General features: G+C 38.6%; 1 protein-coding gene across 1 annotated transcript in view; it reads right to left on the bottom strand.

Moving 5' to 3' along the window:
* Positions 1–24,335, bottom strand: part of snd1 (staphylococcal nuclease and tudor domain containing 1) — a 229,952-nt gene that overhangs the window by 128,760 nt on the left and 76,857 nt on the right. The window contains exon 16 of the mRNA XM_038294784.1: positions 16,741–16,850. Coding sequence (XP_038150712.1) covers positions 16,741–16,850 — 110 coding nt within the window. The remainder of the gene's footprint in view (positions 1–16,740; positions 16,851–24,335) is intronic.

Raw genomic sequence — 24,335 nt, 5'->3', positions numbered from 1 at the left:
TTTAACAACAGAAATATATAAATCTATTTAATTTTGCATAAGAATCAGTTTAAGTGCAGAGGAAGGAGTAATAGTTTCTACTTGCAGGACAGTTACTGCTGCTATCAATCATAACTCTAAGGGTGTTAAAACTGAAGATATATTTAAGCTCATATTGCAGGTGGTTGAAACATCTGTACAGCATGGTCTGCTTCTGCAACGTGACTACTTGCATGCGAGCGCAGAAAGAGCAGAAGATTGTAGAGAAGCAACCATGTAGAGACATAAATAGCTTCTGTTGTGATCCAACATTATTTAGATTGACTAATACATTCCATCTAGTTCACTGGTAGCATGTACAGATGTTTGATGCTTTACAGCATGCTGTGATTTTCTTCGGGTGCTAGAGAAGATATTTTCTAATATGTTACAAACACCCCCAATTATAAGAATATAATAATTACAGCTCCTACTCCTTGGACTATAACCTGGATTTAACTTCTTACTGTATATTTGCATTGCTTGCTGAGTAAAACAGCCACTCTTGAGTAATTTCTAGAGAGTGTAGCTCCTGGCTTTATTGGTAAGCCTTCAAAAGCCTGTAAGAATTTCCCAAAGCCAGCATATTTCATGGAATAAGGAGGGAAATCACCTAATAGAGCAGTCTTGCTGTCATATGTTCAGCCTTCCTGCAATGTGCTGAAAGCCTTGTTCTGTCATGCAGCTGGAAAGAACCGCAAAGATGTCTTATGTCAGAGAATACAGCATTTCTTCTTATACATGGGCCGTCTGACCACATTTTAGGTTTTCCTCAATATTAAAAATGATTTACTTTGATTCTTACTGCCTTAGTAAAAGCATCTCCACCATTAGGTGCTGACAGCACAGTGAGGTGCTCCCAGAACATCAATAATGAAGAAAGAAAGATAATCCTAGATTTGAACTGCAGTGGTGCCAGGCAAAACCTAACAAGTTTACATTATCCAGCTGTAATTATGTTTTTATATTAATTTTGTGGACTTTGTGGCTTTAAAATGCTTCAACATTTATGCTCGATGTGTTTTCTAAATTTATTTCAACTCAAAGTGAACTATCTTAGGTTCTTCTTAGCAACCGGCATTCAGTTTGTTTTCTTTTTGTCTGTTTTTACAATACACAGTTGGTGAATAACTTCACATATACTCTATGCAAATTAAATCCGAGGAATTCTTACAATGGTGGCCTGTTTTCAACTTTCCCTGTAATCAGTTTTTGGCATTGTAAAACTCAATAAATTAAATATTGGCTGGGTCCACACACAAGCCACCTCATCATCAACAAGCTGTACCTGTCCAATACAAAAGCCAGTAATTATAAATCCAGTTTCACTGCTGATCTTTTTATTCCCCAATTTCTCACTTGTGCTTATATTAATGTAATTAAGAAAATAGGACCAATTTGTGGATCTTTGCTAGTGTTTTACCATCAAAGATACATTAAGTGTAAAATAAAAAGCCTTAAAATCAGGTTCTGGCACTCTGAATGTAACAAATATTGGAAAGCATGAAGGAGATGTTGGGGTTTATGATGGGGAGAGAAGCTTAGAGATAGGAGTGCAGGCTAGGAGAGATTTGGCAAGCCTTCACCCTCCTACTGTTGGCAGCAGAGGCACGAACTGTTTGCTCTCAGCAGTACATGCATTTATTAGTATTGTTCCAGGAGATAATAACCGTGTGTGCTCAACTTTCTGTGAATGTATGCACGTGCGAATGTGTCATATCTACGCTAAAAGTGGCAAAGGAATGCGGTGAGGTGACAGACAAACAATACGGAGCAGCAGCAGAGAGTGTTAGAGAAAGTGATCGCGTGTCAGATGGCTGAGGTAAATGTCAGCCCGACAGAAATGCTGCAGGCCATGGAGCAAAACATGCAAAATTTAAATGCAACTTCCATTGATCCTGGCAGCAGAAATCAGACAATAACATGCTGGTTGTTACCACAAAATGTCTTTTAAGGAAAAGTCCGGTCACATTCAGAATACAAACTTCTGAAAGTACCTTAAGTATGAAATTATTACATACTTTTCAATAAATTATAAGTGTTTTTTTTATGAAAAGTAATTTAATTTGAATATGTTTTACCGAAGACATCCATGTATGTCAAAGAACACTACTGCCACCTAACTGTTTGTGACGTTATGATACGGTATCGGCTGTTGAGCAAGTCCCAGAGCTGTATCTGCTGCTTTCAAAATGTGCTATTATCCAAGTCCTCTTGAAAACATTCTTCTTAGAAATGTTGGCTACATATTACGTGTTTTTTTCTTTGGCCAGAAGTTCGATGGCAAATGCTCCCTTTTCAATTTTGGCAATGCAATGACGAACTCATGGTGGATCATGTATCGGAAAGGTGAAATTATTTATTTTTTTCACTTTTACCCAATGTATTACAACATCCAACTGCCATGCACGTGGGCATTGTCAGTTTAACTATAGCTCTCGTGAATTTCAATAGTGAAGTCCTCTTGAAATCTTAAATAATTGTTGTTTATTGCAGATACGTCTATTAGTTGATTTTGCTTGTAAAGCGGGGAGAATGGCGCTAGGCTTACCGCACCGTGACATCACTGTCAGAAGATGTCAGGAGTGAGTCGTTAGTATGTATGGGCAAAAATGGCCGCTACCAGACTCTGATCGCAACGGAAAATATTGTTTTTAATTTTTAACTGATTAGTGCTAAATTCATTAAATCACCGCAAACATTAGTTTTAGGTATAAATAATGACCCATCAGACTTTTCTTTTAAAACAAGCTTTAGATGATTTTAGCAAAGCATCCTAATACAGTTTCTCTGTGTCGACTGTGGTCTTAAAACAGCAATAGCTTAGAAGAACGGTGGATGTCACTCCACATTACAATTATATCGTCAAATTTTTTTCTAGACATAAAAATAAGTACAAAAATAAAAATATTTAAAGCTGAGGATTCAAGAAACCCCTCACATAAAGTTTTTACATTCACAAGAGTCCACAACTAAAAATAAAAGAGATCAAATAAAGCTTTAGACAAACAGAAGGAATGAGACTTTGCCTTCACTTCTTTATTCTACAACTCCCCAGCAGAAGCTACCTGCAAATCTCCCTCAGAGAACAATACGTTTCCCCACCAACATTAATGATGCCGCTACATTATTGCACAGTCAGATAAACAGACTAGCACACTGGCGGTGATAAGGTACCATAGGCTTTGGCAGTATTGATCACTTTTACAGTAGCCAAACTGACCACAGTAAAACAACAACAAACACTCTGATGCTAAGAGATCCAGCTGGCAGAAGAAGCGTTTCCAAAAACTGCTGCACGCAGGCCAACCTTTCTTGGAACTTCCCCTGCAAACACCCCTGCACATTCAAAGAGGCAACCAGCACAGCGCATAAAGGAAATGCATTTCTATAGCTGGGCTCAACAGAAGCTATGGCTGCGCACACATACACACACCTCACTGCTTGGCGCCCACTTTTGCCATTAGCTTTATCTGTCGGAATTCAAAGCCAAGAGCCCAATCCCTGTTCATTTTTGAATAGATTTTGCAAGCCCCGTTCTTCCCTTTATGCTCCCAACTGTCCTCTAGGGAAACATAGAAAACGAAGGAGGAGGGAGGAGGAGTGAGGAGATGCTGATCGCTGACACAGCTACGGAGATAGCCTCTCTTGTTGGGAAGGGATATAAAGAAATGGAATGAGAATAGGACGATGGAAGGAACGCTGAGATGGGGATAAGAGTGCAGGTGTGTCAACGTTATGCTGGAGTAAGCTGGTGAAGGATTACCGTTTCAGATCTCCTCTTTCTAGCCTTTATTTGGCTGTTTTTTATTCACATCTTTGAGCAACGGTCTGCATACACGCTCACAGAGAGAAAGGGAAATATGTCATAGTGGAAGAAATGATGGAGAGAAAAAAAAAGAAAAGAGGAGCAGACAGGAGGTTGGTGGGTGGAATAGGTGTGTCACCTTTGCAGCAGGGGCCATCCATTGACAACTCAATAACTGAGGAAGTGACATGAAAGGCGGGCAAGTGATGTTGGTCTTCACCAACAATAGTGAGCATCTATTGGCTTGTTTGGATCTAAAGCAAATGAAGCTGAAAAGATTAAAGACAGGAAGTATTGAAGGCAAAGGCACAGAGACTGACAGATTCTTTATGATGACACCCGACTTCAGTGTGTGTGTGTGTGATGCATTTTAACCCTACAGCCAAGGCAACGATGTGTGGCAACTGCTGTGTTGTCAAGGGAACTATTAGCACTGAGAGGCCAGTGTCTGCTTCGTCCTTGCTCACACAATTTCCTTGCATAAAGGGTTTCTCTTTATAAACCACATATGTGAATCCACAAAGTAAAACTAGCATTTCTACCAACACTGACCTCAAAGCAATGTTTATTTCTCCCAAGCAAAGTATTTGATAAACGTGAGAGATGAACGCACATCCGACTGTCACTTCTGCCATTAGGTTACACATTTGCGTCATAGTTCAACTACAGAAAAAAAGGATCAAACTGAGAAAAGATAAATCATGAACGCCGGGATCCTTTTTTCCTCAGGCTTGCTAATCAGATTCAAATGACACATGATAAAGGATGCACAGTTTATTCTGTCTCTGGAGCTGTCCACAACCGAAAGCAAAGCAAAACAGAAAATAGGGTGTGAAAATAGCAGAAAGTCTGACAGCATCATAGCAGTAGATGTGTACAAGTCATTAATTTTAATTAGAGGTTAAGAAATAGGATATTTCTGGGGCTTTTTTTGTTGTTCGGCTTTAATCTACCCATACAGCTCTAAGCAGATTCTAATTATCTTGAGGAATATTTGCCAATATTGAAACTTTTTCCATCAATCGATAATTTATTTATATTAAAACACAAGCATTAAAACCTCCAGTGTTAAAGCAGGGGCTAAAACAGTTTTTTTCCCCAGGTTTCAGTAGCCTATCTCGGATTTACATAAGGTTTCTACATATTAAAGTATTAAAGTGCCACTACTTGGTGAGCCCTTATGTAGTAAATAAAATTTAAAATACAGGTTTATTTTGGGTGCCTCTGAGGTTTTAGGTATGAAGCTTATTCTTGTGATTCTGGATCAAAAAGGGACCTTGAAGCAACATCTAATGTAAACAGGTTAAAATGGATGTCAGGGTAATGGGAGGCAACCATGAGACAAAGAAGAATGGGGAGGGGTGTGTGAAAATGCCATCATTAGTTTAGGAAGGGGCATAAAATGCTAATGAAGTGAACAACAATAGAAGCAAATTAAGGATTAGGCAGTAGCAGTGAGGCTGCTTCATGGGCCAGAACAGGAGGCAAAGGAGAGTCAGCTGACCAAAGGCAGACCATCCATGAAAGCACAGGCATTTTGAAACATGTCTTTAAAAAATTGAATTTATCCATATTTTCTTCAAACAAAATAGCCAGATGTTGCGATTTTAGTTCAATTTATTGACAATTTTAAAGTGCTTCTTTATCTGCCTGATTTTATGGAAACATTTCACCATCATTAGGCAAAGATGTGCAGGCGAAGGTACAATCAAGCAGGAAGAAAAAGACCGGATGAAAGAAAAAGCAAATGTCACTACATGAAGAGCATTAAACTTTTGCCCTTATTGATGTGGAAGAGTACTGCAGTGCCCTTCATGAAGAGGAAAAGGCTAAGAGGATTCAGATGTTCTCCCAAGTACAGCATGTGCCGGTGTCTTCACGCTTTTTGCAGGTTATGCTTATCATGGCGGACTGTGAAGTCGGAATGCCGTCACACACTTTACACAGAAGGTCGCTCTTGTAAGAAGAATTAAGGTGATAAAGTGGTGGGCAGGTTTCTCCCTTCCTTTCAAATCTCTGTCTCCATTCAGTCTAATCCATCTTTCCATCCCAGAGTTGGCGTGAATTCATTTATGTGGGCCATTCTGTTCACCTTCAGGCTATACAGGTGCTGGTCATAAAATTAGAATATCATGAAAAAGTAGATTGATTTCAGTAATTCCATTTAAAAAGTGAAACTTGTATATTATATTCATACATTACATACAAACTCATATATTTCAGATGTTTATTTTGTTTAATTTTGATGATTACAAATGACAACAAATGAAAATCTCAAATTCATCATATCAGAAAATTAGAATATTGTGAAAAGGTTCAAAATTGATGGCCCCTGGTGCCACACTCTAATCAGCTAATTAACTCAAACCACCTGCAAAAGCCTTTAAATGGTCTTTCAGTCTAGTTCTATAGGCTACACAATCATGGGGAAGACTGCTGACTTGACAGTTGTCCAAAAGACGACCATCGACACCTTGCACAAGGAGGCAAGACACAAAAGGTCATCGCTAAAGAGGCTGGCTGTTCACAGAGCTCAGTGTCCAAGCACATTAATAGAGAGGCGAAGGGAAGGAAAAGATGTGGTCGAAAAAAGTGTACAAGCAAGAGAGATAACCGCACCCTGGAGAGGATTGTGAAACAAAACCCATTCAAAAATGTGGGGGAGATTCACAAAGAGTGGACTGCAGCTGGAGTGAGTGCTTCAAGAACCACCACACACAGACGTATGAAAGACATGGGTTTCTGCTGTCGCATTCCTTGTGTCAAGCCACTCTTGAACCACAGACAGCGTCAGAAGCGTCTTGCCTGGGCTAAAGAGAAACAGGACTGGACTGCTGGTGAGTGGTCCAAAGTCATGTTCTCTGATGAAAGTAAATTTTGCATTTCCTTTGGAAATCAAGGTCCCAGAGTCTGGAGGAAAAGAAGAGAGGCACTTCATCCACGTTGCTTGAAGTCCAGTGTAAAGTTTCCACAGTCAGTGATGGTTTGGGGTGCCATGTCATCTGCTGGTGTTGGTCCATTGTGTTTTCTGAGGTCCAGGGTCAACGCAGCCACATACCAGGAAGTTTTAGAGCACTTCATGCTTCCTGCAGCTGACCAACTTTTTGGAGATGCAGATTTCATTTTCCAACAGGACTTGGCACCTGCACACAGTGCCAAAGCTACCAGTACCTGGTTGAAGGACCATGGTATCCCTGTTCTTAATTGGCCAGCAAACTCTCCTGACCTTAACCCCATAGAAAATCTATGGGGTATTGTGAAGAAGAAGATGCAATACACCAGACCCAACAATTCAGAAGAGCTAAAAGCCACTATTAGAGCAACCTGGGCTATCATAACACCTGAGCAGTGCCACAGACTGATCGACTCCATGCCACGCCGCATTGCTGCAGTAATACAGGCCAAAGGAGGCCCAACTAAATACTGAGTGCTGTACATGCTCATACTTTTCATGTTCATACTTTTCAGTTGGCCAACATTTCTATAAATCCTTTGTTTTTATTGGTCTTCAGTAATATTCTAATTTTCTGATATGATGAATTTGAGATTTTCATTTGTTGTCATTTGTAATCATCAAAATTAAACAAAATAAACATCTGAAATATATGAGTTTGTATGTAATGTATGAATATAATATACAAGTTTCACTTTTTAAATGGAATTACTGAAATCAATCTACTTTTTCATGATATTCTAATTTTATGACCAGCACCTGTATATAAATATAAAAGACATTATTGCACATAGTGAATGCATGCTGTGGCGTGCTTTTCATTAGCAGTGTCAGAAGTTTATTAGAGTTGATGGGAAGATGAATAAAACATAATCCTGGAAGAAAGTCTTTCAGAAACTGTAGAAAATATAGGATTATGGTGGAGATGCAAAGTAACCTAAAATATTATGCATTATACAATGATTTAGATTAGATTCAACTTTATTGTCATTACACAGGTACAAGGCAACGAAATGCAGTTTAGGTCTAACCAGAAGTGCAATAGCAGCAAGTGCAGGATAAATAATGGTTCCATAAATACAGGACATGGGTTTTCTACTGAATGAGTATAGAGGTGAATACTATTATTAATAATGAATATAATATATAGATCACTAGTGTGAATTAAATTTACAGCTTGATATGTACCGAATATAATAAACAGGTGGATATTACTATAAAAAAAGGTTTTTAAAGTTATGTACAATAGCATAATATACATATGGGTTTTACTATAGAATGAATAAATAAAGTTTGGACAGAAGCTATCTAAATTAAAGTGCAGTGGAAGGTAATTGCATATTCCAGTTAAAGTACGTTATTGCAAATGTATATGTAAAGAATTGGTGCTGTGAATAAACAGTCGGCAGTGCATATCCATATTGGAATAAAACATATACAGTCCAGACCTAAAGATAATTCTGTATTTTTGACAACTAGAAAGTGCCATTTTACACAAACTGATAGTTTAACCATTTCAGTCTCTAGATGGGAAGATTTAAAAAAAACATTAATTTTGTTCACTTCCTATTTATATACTCTGCTATTCTACTACACTAAATAAAAAATAAAAAAAATAAAATGAAATATGAATGAATATTTAAGTTTTTGGTTTTATGAAGACTGTAAAAAAGTAAATTAATAGAGCTGTAAAGGTTCTAATACAACATAGTCACGTGGATCTAATTGAACAAAGTTATGAATGAACAGGGAGAGATCGTGTCTATTGCTGTAAAGCACGAGCAGAACTGCGTTCTACTCTTGTGGTTTGCTTAACTACAGAACGTCATTGGGGGGAAAAGGACCTGAGGGACGGTTCAGTCCCCACAGTCTGTCTCACTGACCAGGAAACGACACTATGCATTATTCATTATGTCTGCACGCTCGCGCCGTCAATCTCTCCCCTTTCTCCTACTTACAGTTAGACACACAGGGTGCATGGCTATGCTGAGGCACATGGAGTGAAACAAAGCCCATCCTGGGAATCAAGGCCAAAATGGTTAAAATAAAACGCAGTGCAGAAGTAGGGACGCATAACAAGATCAAGCACTTTTGTAATTGAATTCATACCAAAACTTCTTCAGAAATCAATGTGAGATCGCATAAGAAGTCAAAATATTAGAGGGAAAATAGAACACAAAAGAGAGTCAAATCCATTTCACATAAAAATGTGTGAAGAAAGCCAAAGTTATTGATCTGAGCTGCATTAACGACAAGCGGGCGTAAAAACAAAAGACTGACAAAAACACAATCATCCAGTTGCCACAGTGTGCTTATGGTAGTGGTTTAATGGGGATTACCACACACACACACACAGTGGAGGAACAGAAAGCAAAATCCTCTTGATATTACAACGGTACTGGGTTTATTTGCATTTAATTAAAATGCTCCCCAAGAACAGTTATTAAAGCAGAGCGATCTAGAGGAAAGGCATTAGCAAGGCATCTGTGATGCCACGCTGGCACAGTGACTCATCAATGCTCGACAACACAGCCTCCTGCAGGTCTAAAGGCAATCTGTGCCAATCCCAACCAGTGGCAGTCTGGTGCAGTTTTGATCTCACGAGGTGGCAGACATGGGTGCAAGGGGACCCACATTTAGGGGACCAGGGGGACAAAGGTAAGTCTTGTGCATTAATATTGTCTAATAAAAATTATTTTCCTTAAGGCAAAAAAACATGAAGTCCAACTCTGTAAGGCAAATCTTTCGATCTTTGACTTCAACGTCAACATCCTGGAGATGTATACCAAAATCAGGATATCAGGTAAGATCAGAAGTAGTTCATGTTAATGTAAAGATTTAGGCAGGAATGTAACCAAGCGCTTTCTGTGCAGGTTTTCATTTTAAGCCCACAATTTTTAGAGAATATAAATGTGCAAGATAAGAGATGGGAGTAGGCAGCCGAGGCATTAGAGACGAAGAGACTACCCAGACTGAATGAGGTCAACAGAACTGACAGAACAAAGGTAGAACACTACACAGTCCACTTAGCCTGCTCTCATCAGAGCTTAAATTCCCATCCTCTCCTCATTTTTTGATTCCTCACCCACCATATGGTCTGCTCTAAAACAAAAACATATATATAAGAAAAAGCCGTTTAAAGTGAACTTCTAAATACTTTTCCTGATGGAAATGTCCAACCCATCTACTCAAATACAAAATTAGATTTTTTATGATATGGCCCCCTCACATGGGGCATTTGTTGGGAGAGTTGTGGTCTAGTGGTTAGAGCATTGCACTTGGGTCCCAGAGGTTCTGAGTTTAAATCCCACTCAAACCCACGGATGCGTGAGCAAAACTGCTCCCTGGGTGCCACACAATGGCAGCCCACTGCTCCCTAAGGGGATGGGTTAAATTCAGAGCGTGAATTTCCCCATGCATTTACATCAAAATTGCCGTTCTGGTAAGAAATTTGCTTCATTAGGGGAATTAATAAAATTAATGGAAGGCAATTAATGAGTTAATTAACATATTTTTGGTTCTATATAACTTACTTTAATGTCTGTAGCCATACAAACCAAAGCTAATTTGTTAAAAAAAAAGAAAGAAAGAAAGAAAAAAGAACAGAATGCTATGTTTTGAATTTGTGTTTTTTTTTTCTTTAACAAAGTTGAGTAAGGTTTGTAGGTATAACTGACCCCATTATGTCCAGTGTGTTCTAGTAATTCTTGTTTTTAAAACTGAAGATTTGTTATTTCATTGTTAACATTTTTTCACAGCCCATAGTGAATAGAACATTCTTAAAGCTATAGGGATTGCATTTCACCTTCCAACCTCGATGCTCAATGAGGAAATATGTACAATTCTGAAGAGAAAATGTTCTTGCTTGCGAGAAACGACGTGCACAAGATTTTAAAAATAGCTTGTAACTTTCAGCTGAGGCAGATTGCTTTAATGCCAGCATCGCACTGGAGTCTCAGCTTGAATGACACTGTTAGATGAGCTGTATTTTAATGAGGCAGTAGGAAAGGTTTAAATATTGTTCTACTAATTTATAGCTTTCATTAATAGTACTGACTCAGCCTAGATAAAAATGTCAGTGCTCCGTTCCCTCACGGTTAGTGGGAGCTTTTGAAGTTTCTACCACAAAGCATGTAGAAAATCAACACAGAGAGTCAGTGACTGAGATAGTGAATGGATGTTTTTGTCAATGGAAGGTGGGAGGTGAGAGAAATTAAACGGAAGACATCAAAAAACCGGAAAGGAAATATCTGGGGAGTGATGTTTACCAACGTGTTCTTTTTGACCATCAGAATTGTGTGCTGATGTTTTGGTTCCATGCTGGGAACGGGAGCAGTGTCTGTCAGAGATTAAAACCGCACAGAGGGAGCAGGAATACGGAGAAGCAGGGGGAAATAAGACGGTAGGGTATGAGAAGGCTGAGATGATAAACACAAAACTGATTTTTCCACAAAAAAAAAAAAAAAAAAAAAATGAAATTAAAACACTCTGAATTCTTTGAAATAGAAAATCAAAGGCAATAGAGGGAGTGAGAGATATAGAGGCAAGAAACCAAAGCTACTTGCTGCACTAAGCATGCATGCTTCCTATAAAAAAAAAAAAAAATAGAAGTGCTTTGCAGCCTTTTATGGAGAGAATGTGAAGACAGTAAGCAGGGAATGTTTATAAAAAAAAAAACATAAAAAGGGGGAATTTCATAATATTCCAAGGGAGATTAGTTAGTGGTTGTACCCAAACTCTACTTTAGAAAAATGAGAGACAAGACTAACAGTTAATTAGAGAGCAGGAAAAAACAACATCTATGAAAAAGGTGAAGAACCCTGCATAAAGAACAACTTGATGCAGGGTTGAACAAGTTACTAACTTCAAGAGCTTGAGAATTCAAAACAGCGCTGAATAGCACTAGTGAGAAAAATACTAAATGAATGTAAATGAATATGCCACCAAAAGTCAAATCAAATGTTATTCACCTGAGACACCTTGGGAGCTGCTTTGAAAGCTCCCACAATCAGAGACTATTCAGAGATGATCAACAGCAGGGATTGCACATTACCCAAGCCAAATATCCAAATTCATGCAGTGTGGCACAACTTGATAATATCTTTCATCTAAATTCAAACTAATAAAGAAAGATGGAGAGAAAGATGTGCTTCCTCTCACATCTTTAATCACTGCGTCTATTCTGCTGCGTGTAACTTGTCTGTGTATCACCTCTTCAGTCCAAACTATCTCAAACCTCCTGATCCAGTAAACATAACACTACTTTGTGAATGGGCAAAAGAGATTAAATGTAGAATTTTTATATCAATTCTTCTGAAAGTACACAGAATGAATCATGTGGGAAACTTGCCATGCCTGTGTGTAGAAAAGCCTTACTGTGTCACTGATTGTGTTCCAGTGTGTTTGTGTTGGTATTAGCCCAAACAGCGGGTCAGTGCAGCCAGCCAATCGACCCCCACGCAGGGCTCAGGACTCATTATATGGCTTGGTCATGCTTGAAAACTCCCACCTACCTGTGCAAAACTTGCTGACACTACGAATGACCGGCCAGGGAAGGGAAAGTATGAGAGGGGGATGTGTGGGGACAAAAAAAAGGCTATGTGCATAATAACAGTTTAATTGAATCTGGAGTGATACAGAAATGAAAATGGGCAGTACAGCCAGGTTACGTGTTCAATTATTTGCAACGCCTTGTAAAACCACAGCTCCTCCGTTAATGCCACATGGCAAACACTTTTTTTGTCTTGGGAGTTCGTAAGCTGGTTCACAGTTAACAAGAACATGTTTAATGAGGCAAACGTGAAAAAGAAAATCCTCTAATCAGGTTCAAGGTCCAAGAATATTTAGATTTTAGAATGGCTCAATCAAAGTCTATATAAAATTACAACTTAGAATCTATGGCATGCCTTAAACTAATGTAATCTGACTAAAGATGAGATATTTATGCAAAGAGAATTGGACATTAGTCCTGGTTCTAAAGAGTTAGCAAGAGTTCGTTTTTTTTTGTTTTTTTTTTCCTGTACAAATAACTAAAAAAAAAAAAAAGTGTTTTAATATCCACTTTATATTTTATGTCACATTGTCCCAATAAAAAGCAAAGTATGTAATGAGACAAAATACTAAGGTTCAAGGGTTATGAAGGCTCTCTAGAAATAGATTAGGAAGTCGCGTTATCTTTGTAAGATGAAAACATTTGAGATTGCCATTTTGAAATTGCTTTAGACTGACTGGCATTATCCTTATAGAGATACGCTTAAGATGCTGCCATTTACTGAATAAACAAGCTTGAATTAAAAGAGCAGAAAACTAAAGCAAACCTACATAATATTCCTACCAGCTCCCATTATATTGGTTTGATAGCAATAAAAAAGCTCTGAAGGACTGTCATGCTTGGAGAAATCATTTGAAACTTTAGCTTCAATATTATTATTTTGAATCAATATTAAGTAATATGAATGAGACATTTAAATCTGGTCTAATTGGCATAAAAAGGATAAGGCTTCAAGTTAGGGCTCAAACATTTTGTAAACTTTTTATTTATGCTGACTGACATCTGTTGAAATGCCAAAATGCAAAACCACATGTACTCTGTCGAACACCTCTGCACTGGCTATAGGACATCCTTGTCAATCAAATCCACTTGGGTGTCTGCATCAATTATTTCTAACTCAAGAATTTTTTCTAGCTTGTAAATTCCCTTTCAGTCGATTCACTCAGTGCAACATGAGTATGTGATATAACATCCCTGTGTATCCTGGCTAAAATCAAATGACGTGATGACAAGTTCTTTCAGCAAACACCGCAAGCTGACAAAACCACACCACATGAGGAAGTAGAAAACACAGCCGTTTACAACTTTATCAAAGCCTCGGAATGCTGTTTGAGAGTGACAATCCTTTCTTTCCTGGAGTTTTTCCACAATGTGTTGATAGTGCTGATATTTATGGGCTAAATCAAGGTATGTCTCTAGATTTTTATTTTGGGAACCCTCGCCAGCAAGAGCTGCTGCTAGCTGGCCATGTTTTCTGTGCGGATCCATGCGCTTAGTTACAAATTTTTCTAGGGAGACCAAATTTCCGCATTGGGTCCGCGCAGACAGGTGTTGAGGTCCAAAATAATGTAATTTGGCGGCGCAGACCGCACAGACACGTCAAGCATAAACCAAGCTTTAGCCAATACTTACTGCCAGTAAGCGTAACTGCCTTTAAGTTCAAGTATACCTATACATCTTTGTTGTTCAGGATGAGCACAAAGCAAACAAAAACAAAGCAGAAGTCTTCCATTCCCCCCTATCCTCAGGGATGTGGCCTCTCAAGTCACGACAAGGACCAGCACAAAGCCTGTCCCGTGTGTCTGGGGATCATTCATGCTCAGAGCGTGGGTGGAGCATGAAGGAGGTGCGTTCTGTCACCAGATTTGTCGCTCTATGCTCTACAGGTTAAGGTTATGACAAAGTGCTGGGAGTGGCTGCTGTCTCACGGCAAGACCCATTGGTCTCAGAGTCAGGAAACACAGTTTTGTCCGTCTGGTGAAGACAACCTTTCACTTGATGTGTAAGGCATCAACTGCAGACCAGATAGACTATATGGATGGATGGATCAGGATGTGAGGTTGTGTGATCAACTATTTGTGTGCTTAACCCAGCAAGGGGGTAACCTGACAACAGCCAAATGCATGTCTCGCTCCGCCCAGCTCCACTCACATACATCTGGGAACCCGCTCATTGAAAGTGATTTCCCCAACCGAATTTATGGTCTGTCCAATCAGGACGCAGGGCGGGTGTGTCCTGGAGTGGAGAAGCGACCGTGAGATTCCAACAACAATGCCGGCTCGCATTGAGGAAGCAAGCGTTAGCATTGATGCTGCTATTTCTTCTGTGTTGTCCAATCTATCTGATATTGTTTCATTAAAAGAACATCAGAGAACGGCTTTGAAGGCTTTTGTTGGTGGAAACGATGTTTTCGCCCTTCTTCCGACCGAATTTGGCAAGAGCTTGATCTACGAAATGGCTCCTCCTCTCACAGCGTCATGGGTTAGCTTCGGTGTGAGTGGTTGAAATAGCACGTCAATAAAGATGACAGACAAGTGGCTTATCCAATCATATGCAAGGAGTTTTGATAAGGCCCAGCCTTCAGTAAAGGCAATTCCTATGGCGGGTTCCCAGATGTATGTGAGCGGAGCTAGGCGGTACAAGACATGCATCTGGCTGTTGTAAGGTTAGCAAGGGGGAAGGCACTCACTGGATTGTGGAGGCCATATCTCTATCTTACAGGAGCAAGAGTCTCCATATGCCAAGGAGTGAAGGCTCGCTCCACCTGGGGTGTAGCAACCATCTGGGCGCTATTTAAAAGGGTGCTCAGAAAGTGAGATTTGTGCTGGTCTTCACCACATAAATTGTAGAGCTTTATTGTTTGGATATGACCGGCTCTTCTGTGGCTCAGTCCGTTCTCTCTGTGGGCCTAAAGTGCTGCATTAGCCTGCTGTAGCTGAACCAGGTTTCATGGTTGCTCCGCGGGGTGTTTATATATGCCCCATACTCATGCATTGTACTGAGTGAATTGACTGAAAGGGAACAAAATGTTATGTATAAAACCACTGTTCCCTGAATGAGGGGAACGCAGACATGTCTGCCCCGATTCTCAGCTGGACTTGGTGAAGAGATACTATCAACCTAAGTAATTGCGGTAATGACGGACACATAAAGTGCAGGTGGGGGCTGTCTCGTCGTCATCACATCATTTGCCTAGGATACATGAATAGAGGTGGTTTCAGCCGGGATACTCAGGGGGGTGATATCCCACACTCATGTTGTACATTGTTCCTCTCCTTCAATGAACAGTAGTTATATACATAACATTATGTTTATCCCACAGATATACATTTTAACATGGCTCCACCTGAGCCACTTGCTCAGCCTTCCATTTTCATGACAATTAAACACCGGAGGACAGTGGAGTCAGCCACCCCACGCAGTAAAGCTCCTTTCTGCAGAGATAGGGATGAAGAAAGAATGAAAAAAAAGAAAAAGAAAAAACGTGTGTGGCCTGGATAAATTGTGCCAGGATTAAAGCTAGTTCCATCATAGCTTTAGTCCGTTCACTGCTTCGTATAAAAACCTATTAGCATGTCAATGAATAGGCACACACTGGGTGGAGTTTTCTAAAGTCCAGGAGCAATGATCCAGTATCAGGTGAGCTTTCTGCAGCAACTGAGATGGTGTAGGTGTGTGTTTGCGTGTGTGTGTGAACATGTGTGTGGTCCACAGAGAAGGGGAGAGTTTTTACTGATTGTGTAAACCTTTTTCTGAACTTTTATGAGATTTTACATCACTCAGGAGATAAGTACAGTGTATAAATGCTGTAATAAAGTTCAACTGGGAGTAAACAATTTAATCAGCTTATTAAAGGCAGTGGTCTCATCTTTATAAAAACTACCTGGACAAGATAAGATAAAAATGTAATTTGGTATATTAAAAAAAAAATTAAATTTTTTTTTTTTTGCAGAGATGTATACAAGATGACATATTTTTTTTAAAACAAAGCCCCTGCTTGTATCACAATGCGGAAAAAATAACATTTGTATAACATGAATCTAAGATCTGTGATCGCTGAAGCATTTTGATGAATCGAGCAAATTCTAACATAATGTTTAATTGGTTTAAATAAAAAAAAGAGGTAAAATCTGCTAAATACATTATCAAAACACAATTTTTTAGTAAGCAGACTGTTCCAGCATTTGCATGAATTGACATAATCCCTTTATTACCTTAGAAATGTACTTTAAGATTTGAGCAATCTATTAATGAAAGCTACATCCAGCACAGACTGAAAGATTGGTTCCAATTAAAAACAGCAAGGAAAGAGCCAAAATATCCAAACATTAAAACCCCTCAAACTGGAAATGGGCCCCAAAACAACAGGAGAGGATAAATCCCCAGCAAGGCTTGCTGTGTGTTACTTACCTCTCTTTGTAATACCAGCTCCTTTGTGAACAGCATGGCTTCATCGCTGAAAGGTTCGGCCACCTGCACTCCACCAGGCGTATTCCGGGAACTACGCGGACATTCGATACCTAGCCAAACATGACGACAATGTTTCAGTCAAAGTTCTGTGAAAGTGCAACAAAATATGGCAGTGGTTTAACAGTCCATTTATGTTTTGGTTTAAGTCGTTTTTTATTTTGCCTGGTGGAAATAAATGCCCTCACATCTAAAAAACGTTTTAAAAAAAAATAAATAAATAATAAAATTTTAAAAATCATGATTATGTGCTTTCAAGTCATGGCACATGAACTGATTTATGTTTATTCCAAATTCTACATGAATTAACTTAATCTTTTATACGCATGAAGTGTATCAACATTTGGTTTATTTCCGTACAAATAAAACTCAGCTATTTCAGATTTATTGCCAAGTAGGTTTGCAGGAATTTGACTTGGTGTTCAGAAGCATCACTACTTTCAAATACAACCAGTTTCATTTCTGAAAGGTTTTTTAGGTAAAGTCACCTTTTATCTCATGTAAATTCACTTTCTAATTAAATATCTTAGCTAAATGTTGACATTCTGCCCAGAAAAAAATGCAGTACAAACACCAGCAAGTAATTTAATATAAGGATGCCATGCCTAAGATGACAAAACCTTAAGAAAGCATTAAAACACCAGTTTTACACAAAATATACACCAAAGGTTGAACTATATATGCAAAAGGGGAAAAAAAGCCAAGGATTAAGAACTTTTATTCATATGGTTTGAATAAATTAAATGTTTAACTTTTGGTCTATTTCATTCAGTGAAATCAGTTTGCTGAAATGTAGACGATTTCATAGCAAATTTCATGCATGAGGAAGATTTCAATATTTTTCCCCAACTTAGTTTGAGCCCTTGGCACTGTCAATAGGAATAGATTTTGTGAGCAAATATGCTAGGCTCCAGCACATCTAAGAAAATCTTAGACTTTATATATGAATAGAGCCGGCCAGGATTATCTTCATAACTGAAGAAATTCATGTGGTTTGATTGTCAGAGCAGCAGTGAAGGTCATAACTTAAGTGAATCATTTTATGAGCTTTATTACATCCCATTTATGTTCCTTTGGTTTTTAGCTTTAGGTAAAGTTAAAATAACTTGGAAATAATAAAAAAAAAACTCCTGCTGGTCTGAGATTACTGTTCCAGAAAATGACTCATCAGCTCTCTAAGAGAACACAAAAAACATATCCATGGTGGGTTTGAATGAAGGAATAAATGAACTGAGAAAAATCACAAAGTTAGGGTGGTCAAATGAGAGACAAGTATCAGTTAGCAGATACTAATATAAGCCGATGTATCTATATGTGTTGCTGATTCATTTGTGCAGTGGGTTCCAATCAAGGGGACAGACCCCAAGGGGCAGTGTAGTGTAATTTGGACGTGATAAAGATTGATTCATAACATTCCCCAATTTGAGTGTTTATTTATCCATCTATGGATAGCAATGTTGAATACTGTTACACAGTTGGGGGGGAAAAAGGCAAACTTAAAAGTATTGCTCTTTAAAAGTTGAAGAAGGGGTGGGAGCTGGGGAGTTAAAAAGTCTTCTTCATGCCATGTGTTTGTTTTGCCCAGGCAATGAACCAGGTGAGTCCAATATGAAGAGGAAAATAAATTATTCTACTTGGACTCACCTGGTTCAGTGGCTGGGCAGAACCCACACATGGCATGGAGATGACCTATTTACCACATCTCCCACCTCTGGGTAGTAGTTTTAAATCAGATTCAGTTTATTTTATTGCAATGTTTTGATCTACTGTATAAAAGGTTGGAGTCGGGTTAGTTCGAGGGGGAGCAAAAACTTTAATGGGAACAAAAGGGAACAATTGGGAACTACCGAATTATTGCATTCAGCAGCCATGCCTGGAGATCGAGTAGAATGCACGCATTGTGGCTCCCTACATCAGCTCTCTAATGTTAATCCATAGTTTGATTTTTAGTTTTTAGTTGTTTTTTTTTTAGTGAGACTTGTGTAACCCTTTTTTAATGGTTTAATTTTCATAATATAAATGTTAGAGCTTGGCCTTTTTTTCAGTGTAGCCCTGTTTCTTTTACTGGGACTTGAGGGCTAGTTATACTCCGGCAGCAGTGGGTCGCAGTGAGCTTGATGTAGATATTTTTGATTTATGCCCAATATTGAAGCATGGTCTGCGCTATACACTGTGGGTCTAGATACGGCCGAGGTGGTGAGGAATTGGGGGCGAGTTTGCCCGACAAGGGAGGGACATGACGGCAAAAAATAGCGGGGATCCAGGTGGAATAAGGGTCCCAGCACACCTCACTCTTCTAGCTGGTCCAACTTCACGAGTTGTTTTCCGCAATTTCGGTCATAAAAACAAAACAAGCCGGCCTCCTATCTGCTGCACTGTCTGCGGTCACCTACAATTTGGGAGAGGTGCAGCGGCGTGTCTCCGGAGGGGGCGGGGACATCTTTGTTCACTGCGACACCTACGCCGACGACCTAGTTTCGAAGTATAAATCAGCCTCAACTGTAAGTGCTCTCTTTTATACTCTGACAAGAGAATTGGCTTGGAGCTTATCTGCGTGGCTGTGTCTTTCCTGGACACGGCCGCCTGTGGAGCTATTTAGCACCTTTTTTTATTTCTGCTTCATTCTGTTTGTTTTTAACTCATTGAACCCCAGTTGGCCTCAGCAGATGGCCGCTCACACCGAGCCTGGTTCTGCTGGAGGTTTCTTCCTGTTAAAAGGGAGATTTCCTCTCCACTGTCACTACATGCATGCTTGGTGTGAGGGATTGCTGTAGAGCCAGCGAAAAAATGCAAGTTAAATTATGTCAGTAGGCTTATCCAGGAGGAGCATGTCTTGCAAGTCAATGACTGGATGCAATCAACTGGTTTTCCTTGACGTAAACTTTTAACCCATTTGGCTATAACGCCAGAGATGGTGTGTTCTGAATTGGCGCTATATAACTTAACCGAATTAAATCAACAAAATTAACAGCATAATACAAGCAGTTTCTCTATTCATCTTTGTCAGTCAAGGGGGTGCATAGTACACATCTCCACTAGTCTATTGGTAAAAGGCAGGGGAAACCTTAGATAGGTTGCAAGTTCTTTGCAGAGCAACAAAGAGTTACACAACAATGAACACATACTCTCTCCTAAGGGCAATTTAGAGTCTCCAATTAACCCAAATTAAAGGTCATGCTTCTGGACAGTAAGGAACCCAGGGTACGTGGAAAGAACACAGGGGAGAGCATGCAAACTCCATGCAGCAAGACCCTAAGGTGGGAATCAACCCAGGATCCTCTTGCTGCCAGACAACAATGCTAAAAACTGCGCCACTAATTTTAGCATTTAATCAGGAGACTGACATTCAACCTCTTTCTGCAGCCTTTCAAATTGTAATATTCAAGATTCAGACAAATATACAGAAGCACATTCTATTTACACACACCCACATACTCTCTCACACACAACTAAACAATACATGTTTATCGGTTTTATTGTTTGTTCAAATTCACGAATAAAAATAATCTTAATTGCTTTAGTTAGGCACAACGAACCAACAAGCAGGTTGGAGCTGTTTATTCCAGAGTAATCTGATGATAGCTTCTGCTGTGAGTTAAAGCCTCCAGCATATTGCTAATAAAGCAACGACTTTCTCCTGAGGTCTTTCTTTCCCGTTTGACTTGGGGTTTAATTTAATGAGCTTCTCTGCCATGACAGATATACTGCCTGAGGACAGACTCACAAATATACATGACAGAGAAGCAAAATCTGATTTGTTAGGGCATTCTGATGACTCACTGGTGCGCGTGGCTATCTCGCTGCAGGATCCAAGGATTCAAATTTCACAGATCTTCTTAGCGTTAGGCTTCCTCAGAAAAACGATGCATTCTTTGAACTGTCTGTGTGGTCATTTTTATTTTATTGATAAGATAAGACAAGTAATGTCTTAGGTCTGTCTATTGGAGATTAATAACCTTGTAGCTAAAGTAGATTCTTATAATGAAAATCTAGGACACCATGTACCAGGTGAGACTACATCTTAGCTGCTTTATTTTCAGAAAAAGCATCTCGATGGGAGACATGAAAAAGATTGTATTTGTGTTCAAAAGGACTGTATCCCAAATAAAACAGCGTTATAGCACAATCTGTTGATTTTTATGAAAGTCAAAACCTGATACACTCATTGCATCACCCAAAAACATAGAGCCAGTAAACCTAGAAAAGAAGCTCACGGCTCCTGGTATAATTAAATAACTGAATTTAAAAACCCACTGGCTTTTTTTTAAATCTCATTTTGTACTTTCTGTTCCCTACATGGCCGTACCTGTCCCATTTAGGAGGACAAGAGCAAGATATATCAGCTAATTCACACTGGCAGGACAGGGAAAATGACCCTGGAAAGGCAAAATGAGGCCACATGACAAGTTGCACTGAAACGTAAAAAAAAAATAAATAAAGCACCTTCAGTCCAGTTTAAGACATCAAGTTTGCCACTAGTACTTTTTTCACCTAAGCTTAAATGTGGATCTTAACCTAATCTAGTGTCAGCTGTGAATACTATGCACTGAAAAAGTATTTTCACACTTCAGTTTTTCCATTATTTTTTAGTCAAATGAAACCATTTTTAATCTTTGAAATGAATAAAAAGCACAAGGATTTATCATTTATCAAGGATTAAAGCTATCTTAGCCCAATAGCCAAACCTGAAAAGGCAAAGGCCTCAAAGTAAATAACCACTTGTGAGCAAATTCACTTAAAATAAACCTTTATATCAAAGATTTTTTTAACCACAAACAGACAATTTGAGGTCATGCCAGAGCACTTTTCCCCTTATTTTGGTTTAAGCATTTATTGGAATCAGCGCAGTCATCGGGTTAGGGTTATAATTTTGGAACCAATACAATTAAATTTTTACAAAGAGCTAATTTGATTCGGATAGCTGCCTTTATATCACTTTATGTCTTACTGTATTTTCATTATACTTTTATCTTAAAGTAGCATCTTTTTTATTTAAATTTAGTGTGAAATCCTACAACAGATAAAACTATAAGACAATTAACTCTTCTTTTCTCATTCATATCCTTATAAATAAACTACTTTCAATAAAACTTTAAAGTTTAAAAAAAAAACCTTCTCTTGTCCCACAGAGGAGGAGGAGATACTTATGGCCAAGATCATCTCAAAGTATTTATAGCCGTTTACCAGGGCAGGCCTTACACATGGGAGTTTGTGACTATAACGCTGTGTGCATATAAAAAAAAACAAAGAAAGACAGATGTGGGGCGTAGGATAATGGAAACAACAAAGACGAGATAGGAAGGGCTTAAGGAAGGAAAAATACTGCAAGCTGTTTGCAAAAATTGGTGTATAAAGTAATTGCTGGGAGGGAGATATAAAGTTTCTGCTTGGGTTGGCAGCAGCTATGATAAGGGGTGGAATTGTGTTTTTCCTCGAGCATAATCCTCAGGAAAGACTACTCATGAATGTAATACTCTAAGAAGTCCATTTTTACTGTATAGCGTATGAAGTACATGGGTTTACAGGCCCACAGGAGCAACCATGGTCAACCAAGACAAAAGTCTAAGATGAGAAAACCTGCCCATGATGTTTTAATGTACCAAGGGGAAAAGTCCGGCAAAGGGGTTATTATAGGTTATAAACGGATGCAATGATCACAGATGTCTTGTAAAATACAGACTGCAGGCTTCCTAATATGACCCGACTTCACTCCTGCAATTCCCACATCCACCCCACACAGACTAACTCTCGCCTAGTCCCTCCTCTTTGCAGCATTTAAAGTAAACCTGGGAGCCACTTAGCACAGCCAATGTTAACCTCCACAGAGATACATAACTCAGACCTGACACCAAGATAAATATCTGGGTCATACTACAGGAAATCCATCTCGTCTGATCTCAGAGACAAACAAGATGTACACTGATCATTCTGACGTTACACTACAGAGAAAACAACACAGCTGCTCATGCTAGCCTGAAGAGGGTGCCCACATGTCAATCCACCACACATCACATCAATCACTGGGTTTTATGTGCAGCACATTGATCTTGGAATGAGCTTATGTCGGTTTAAAGTAACACAGTTTTAACGTTCATCTTGAAGGGAATAAAAACTATTAATCTAGATATTTATTATGAGGACTGCAAAATAAAAACCGTTTCAATGTGTTTTTTTAACCATTTAATTAATCGGCTTTGATTGGTTGTGGAGTGGTTACATCATAGAGATGGTCACGAGTGATTTTCTTCAAGTTCAAATCAAGTCACTGATGACTGACCAGGTCTATTAAACATGTCATCTAGTCTGCCTACAACCCTAAAGTGAAAGTAGTGGCTTAATTTAACACATTATTAATAAAGCTTAACTACTGGCCTCAGAGAGAAATGAGACCATTATGACAGAAAAATGAAAGTTAAGGAAAAAAAATAAGTACAGGGTTGAAACAATCGGATTCATCGTGATTAATCGATTATTGAAATAATCGTCAATAAATTTAGTAATCGATTAATTGTTAACTGGAGTATAGAGTGGAGTAAAACATGTCTTTAGCCGACAGAACTCACTTGGAGCAGTAATTATACCAAGATTGTAAAAAAAAATAAAAATAACTAATCTGTCAATATGCTCTATCCAGAACTCCAAAAGTGGAGACATTATAGTTTCACCTGGTTTAATTTTGTAAAATAATCTTATTAAAGGAACGTTTTGCTATCCAATTATTAATCAATTAATTGAAAAAAAATATTCTTCGAAGCCCTAAATAAGAATATTTCAATTTTTATCATATAGCCAACACGTATTGTAAAACATTTTTTATGAAAATCACCACTGCACTGTCGACCTCTTAACTTTAAAATGTGGCAAAAATATTTATATATTATTCATATTCAGAAACATTATATTTAGGGGTGAACAAAATTTAAATCTTTTGTTATTAATGCCATTTTAACATTAATGGATAAAGAAGTTAGAGGTAGAACTATGTATTTGATGCTATCAGTTTTGTCACAACTAACAGATCGACGCTAATTAGCTTCAACTGACAACAAATATCTGGACAAGTCAATTTGAGGGTTTCAAATTTTAGAACAAGGGAACAACTGTCTAACATGGGTTGACAACATGCAGTATACAGGTGCTGGTCATAAAATTAGAATATCATGAAAAAGTAGATTGATTTCAGTAATTCCATTTAAAAAGTGAAACTTGTATATTATATTCATACATTACATACAAACTCATATATTTCAGATGTTTATTTTGTTTAATTTTGATGATTACAAATGACAACAAATGAAAATCTCAAATTCATCATATCAGAAAATTAGAATATTGTGAAAAGGTTCAAAATTGATGGCCCCTGGTGCCACACTCTAATCAGCTAATTAACTCAAACCACCTGCAAAAGCCTTTAAATGGTCTTTCAGTCTAGTTCTATAGGCTACACAATCATGGGGAAGACTGCTGACTTGACAGTTGTCCAAAAGACGACCATCGACACCTTGCACAAGGAGGGCAAGACACAAAAGGTCATCGCT

Source organism: Cyprinodon tularosa, unplaced genomic scaffold (genome assembly GCF_016077235.1).
Source record: "Cyprinodon tularosa strain WSP-4 unplaced genomic scaffold, ASM1607723v1 ctg345, whole genome shotgun sequence".
Lineage (NCBI taxonomy): Eukaryota > Metazoa > Chordata > Actinopteri > Cyprinodontiformes > Cyprinodontidae > Cyprinodon > Cyprinodon tularosa.
The sequence above is the reverse complement of the archived record's forward strand: the minus strand, read 5'-3'. Positions and strand labels throughout refer to the sequence as shown.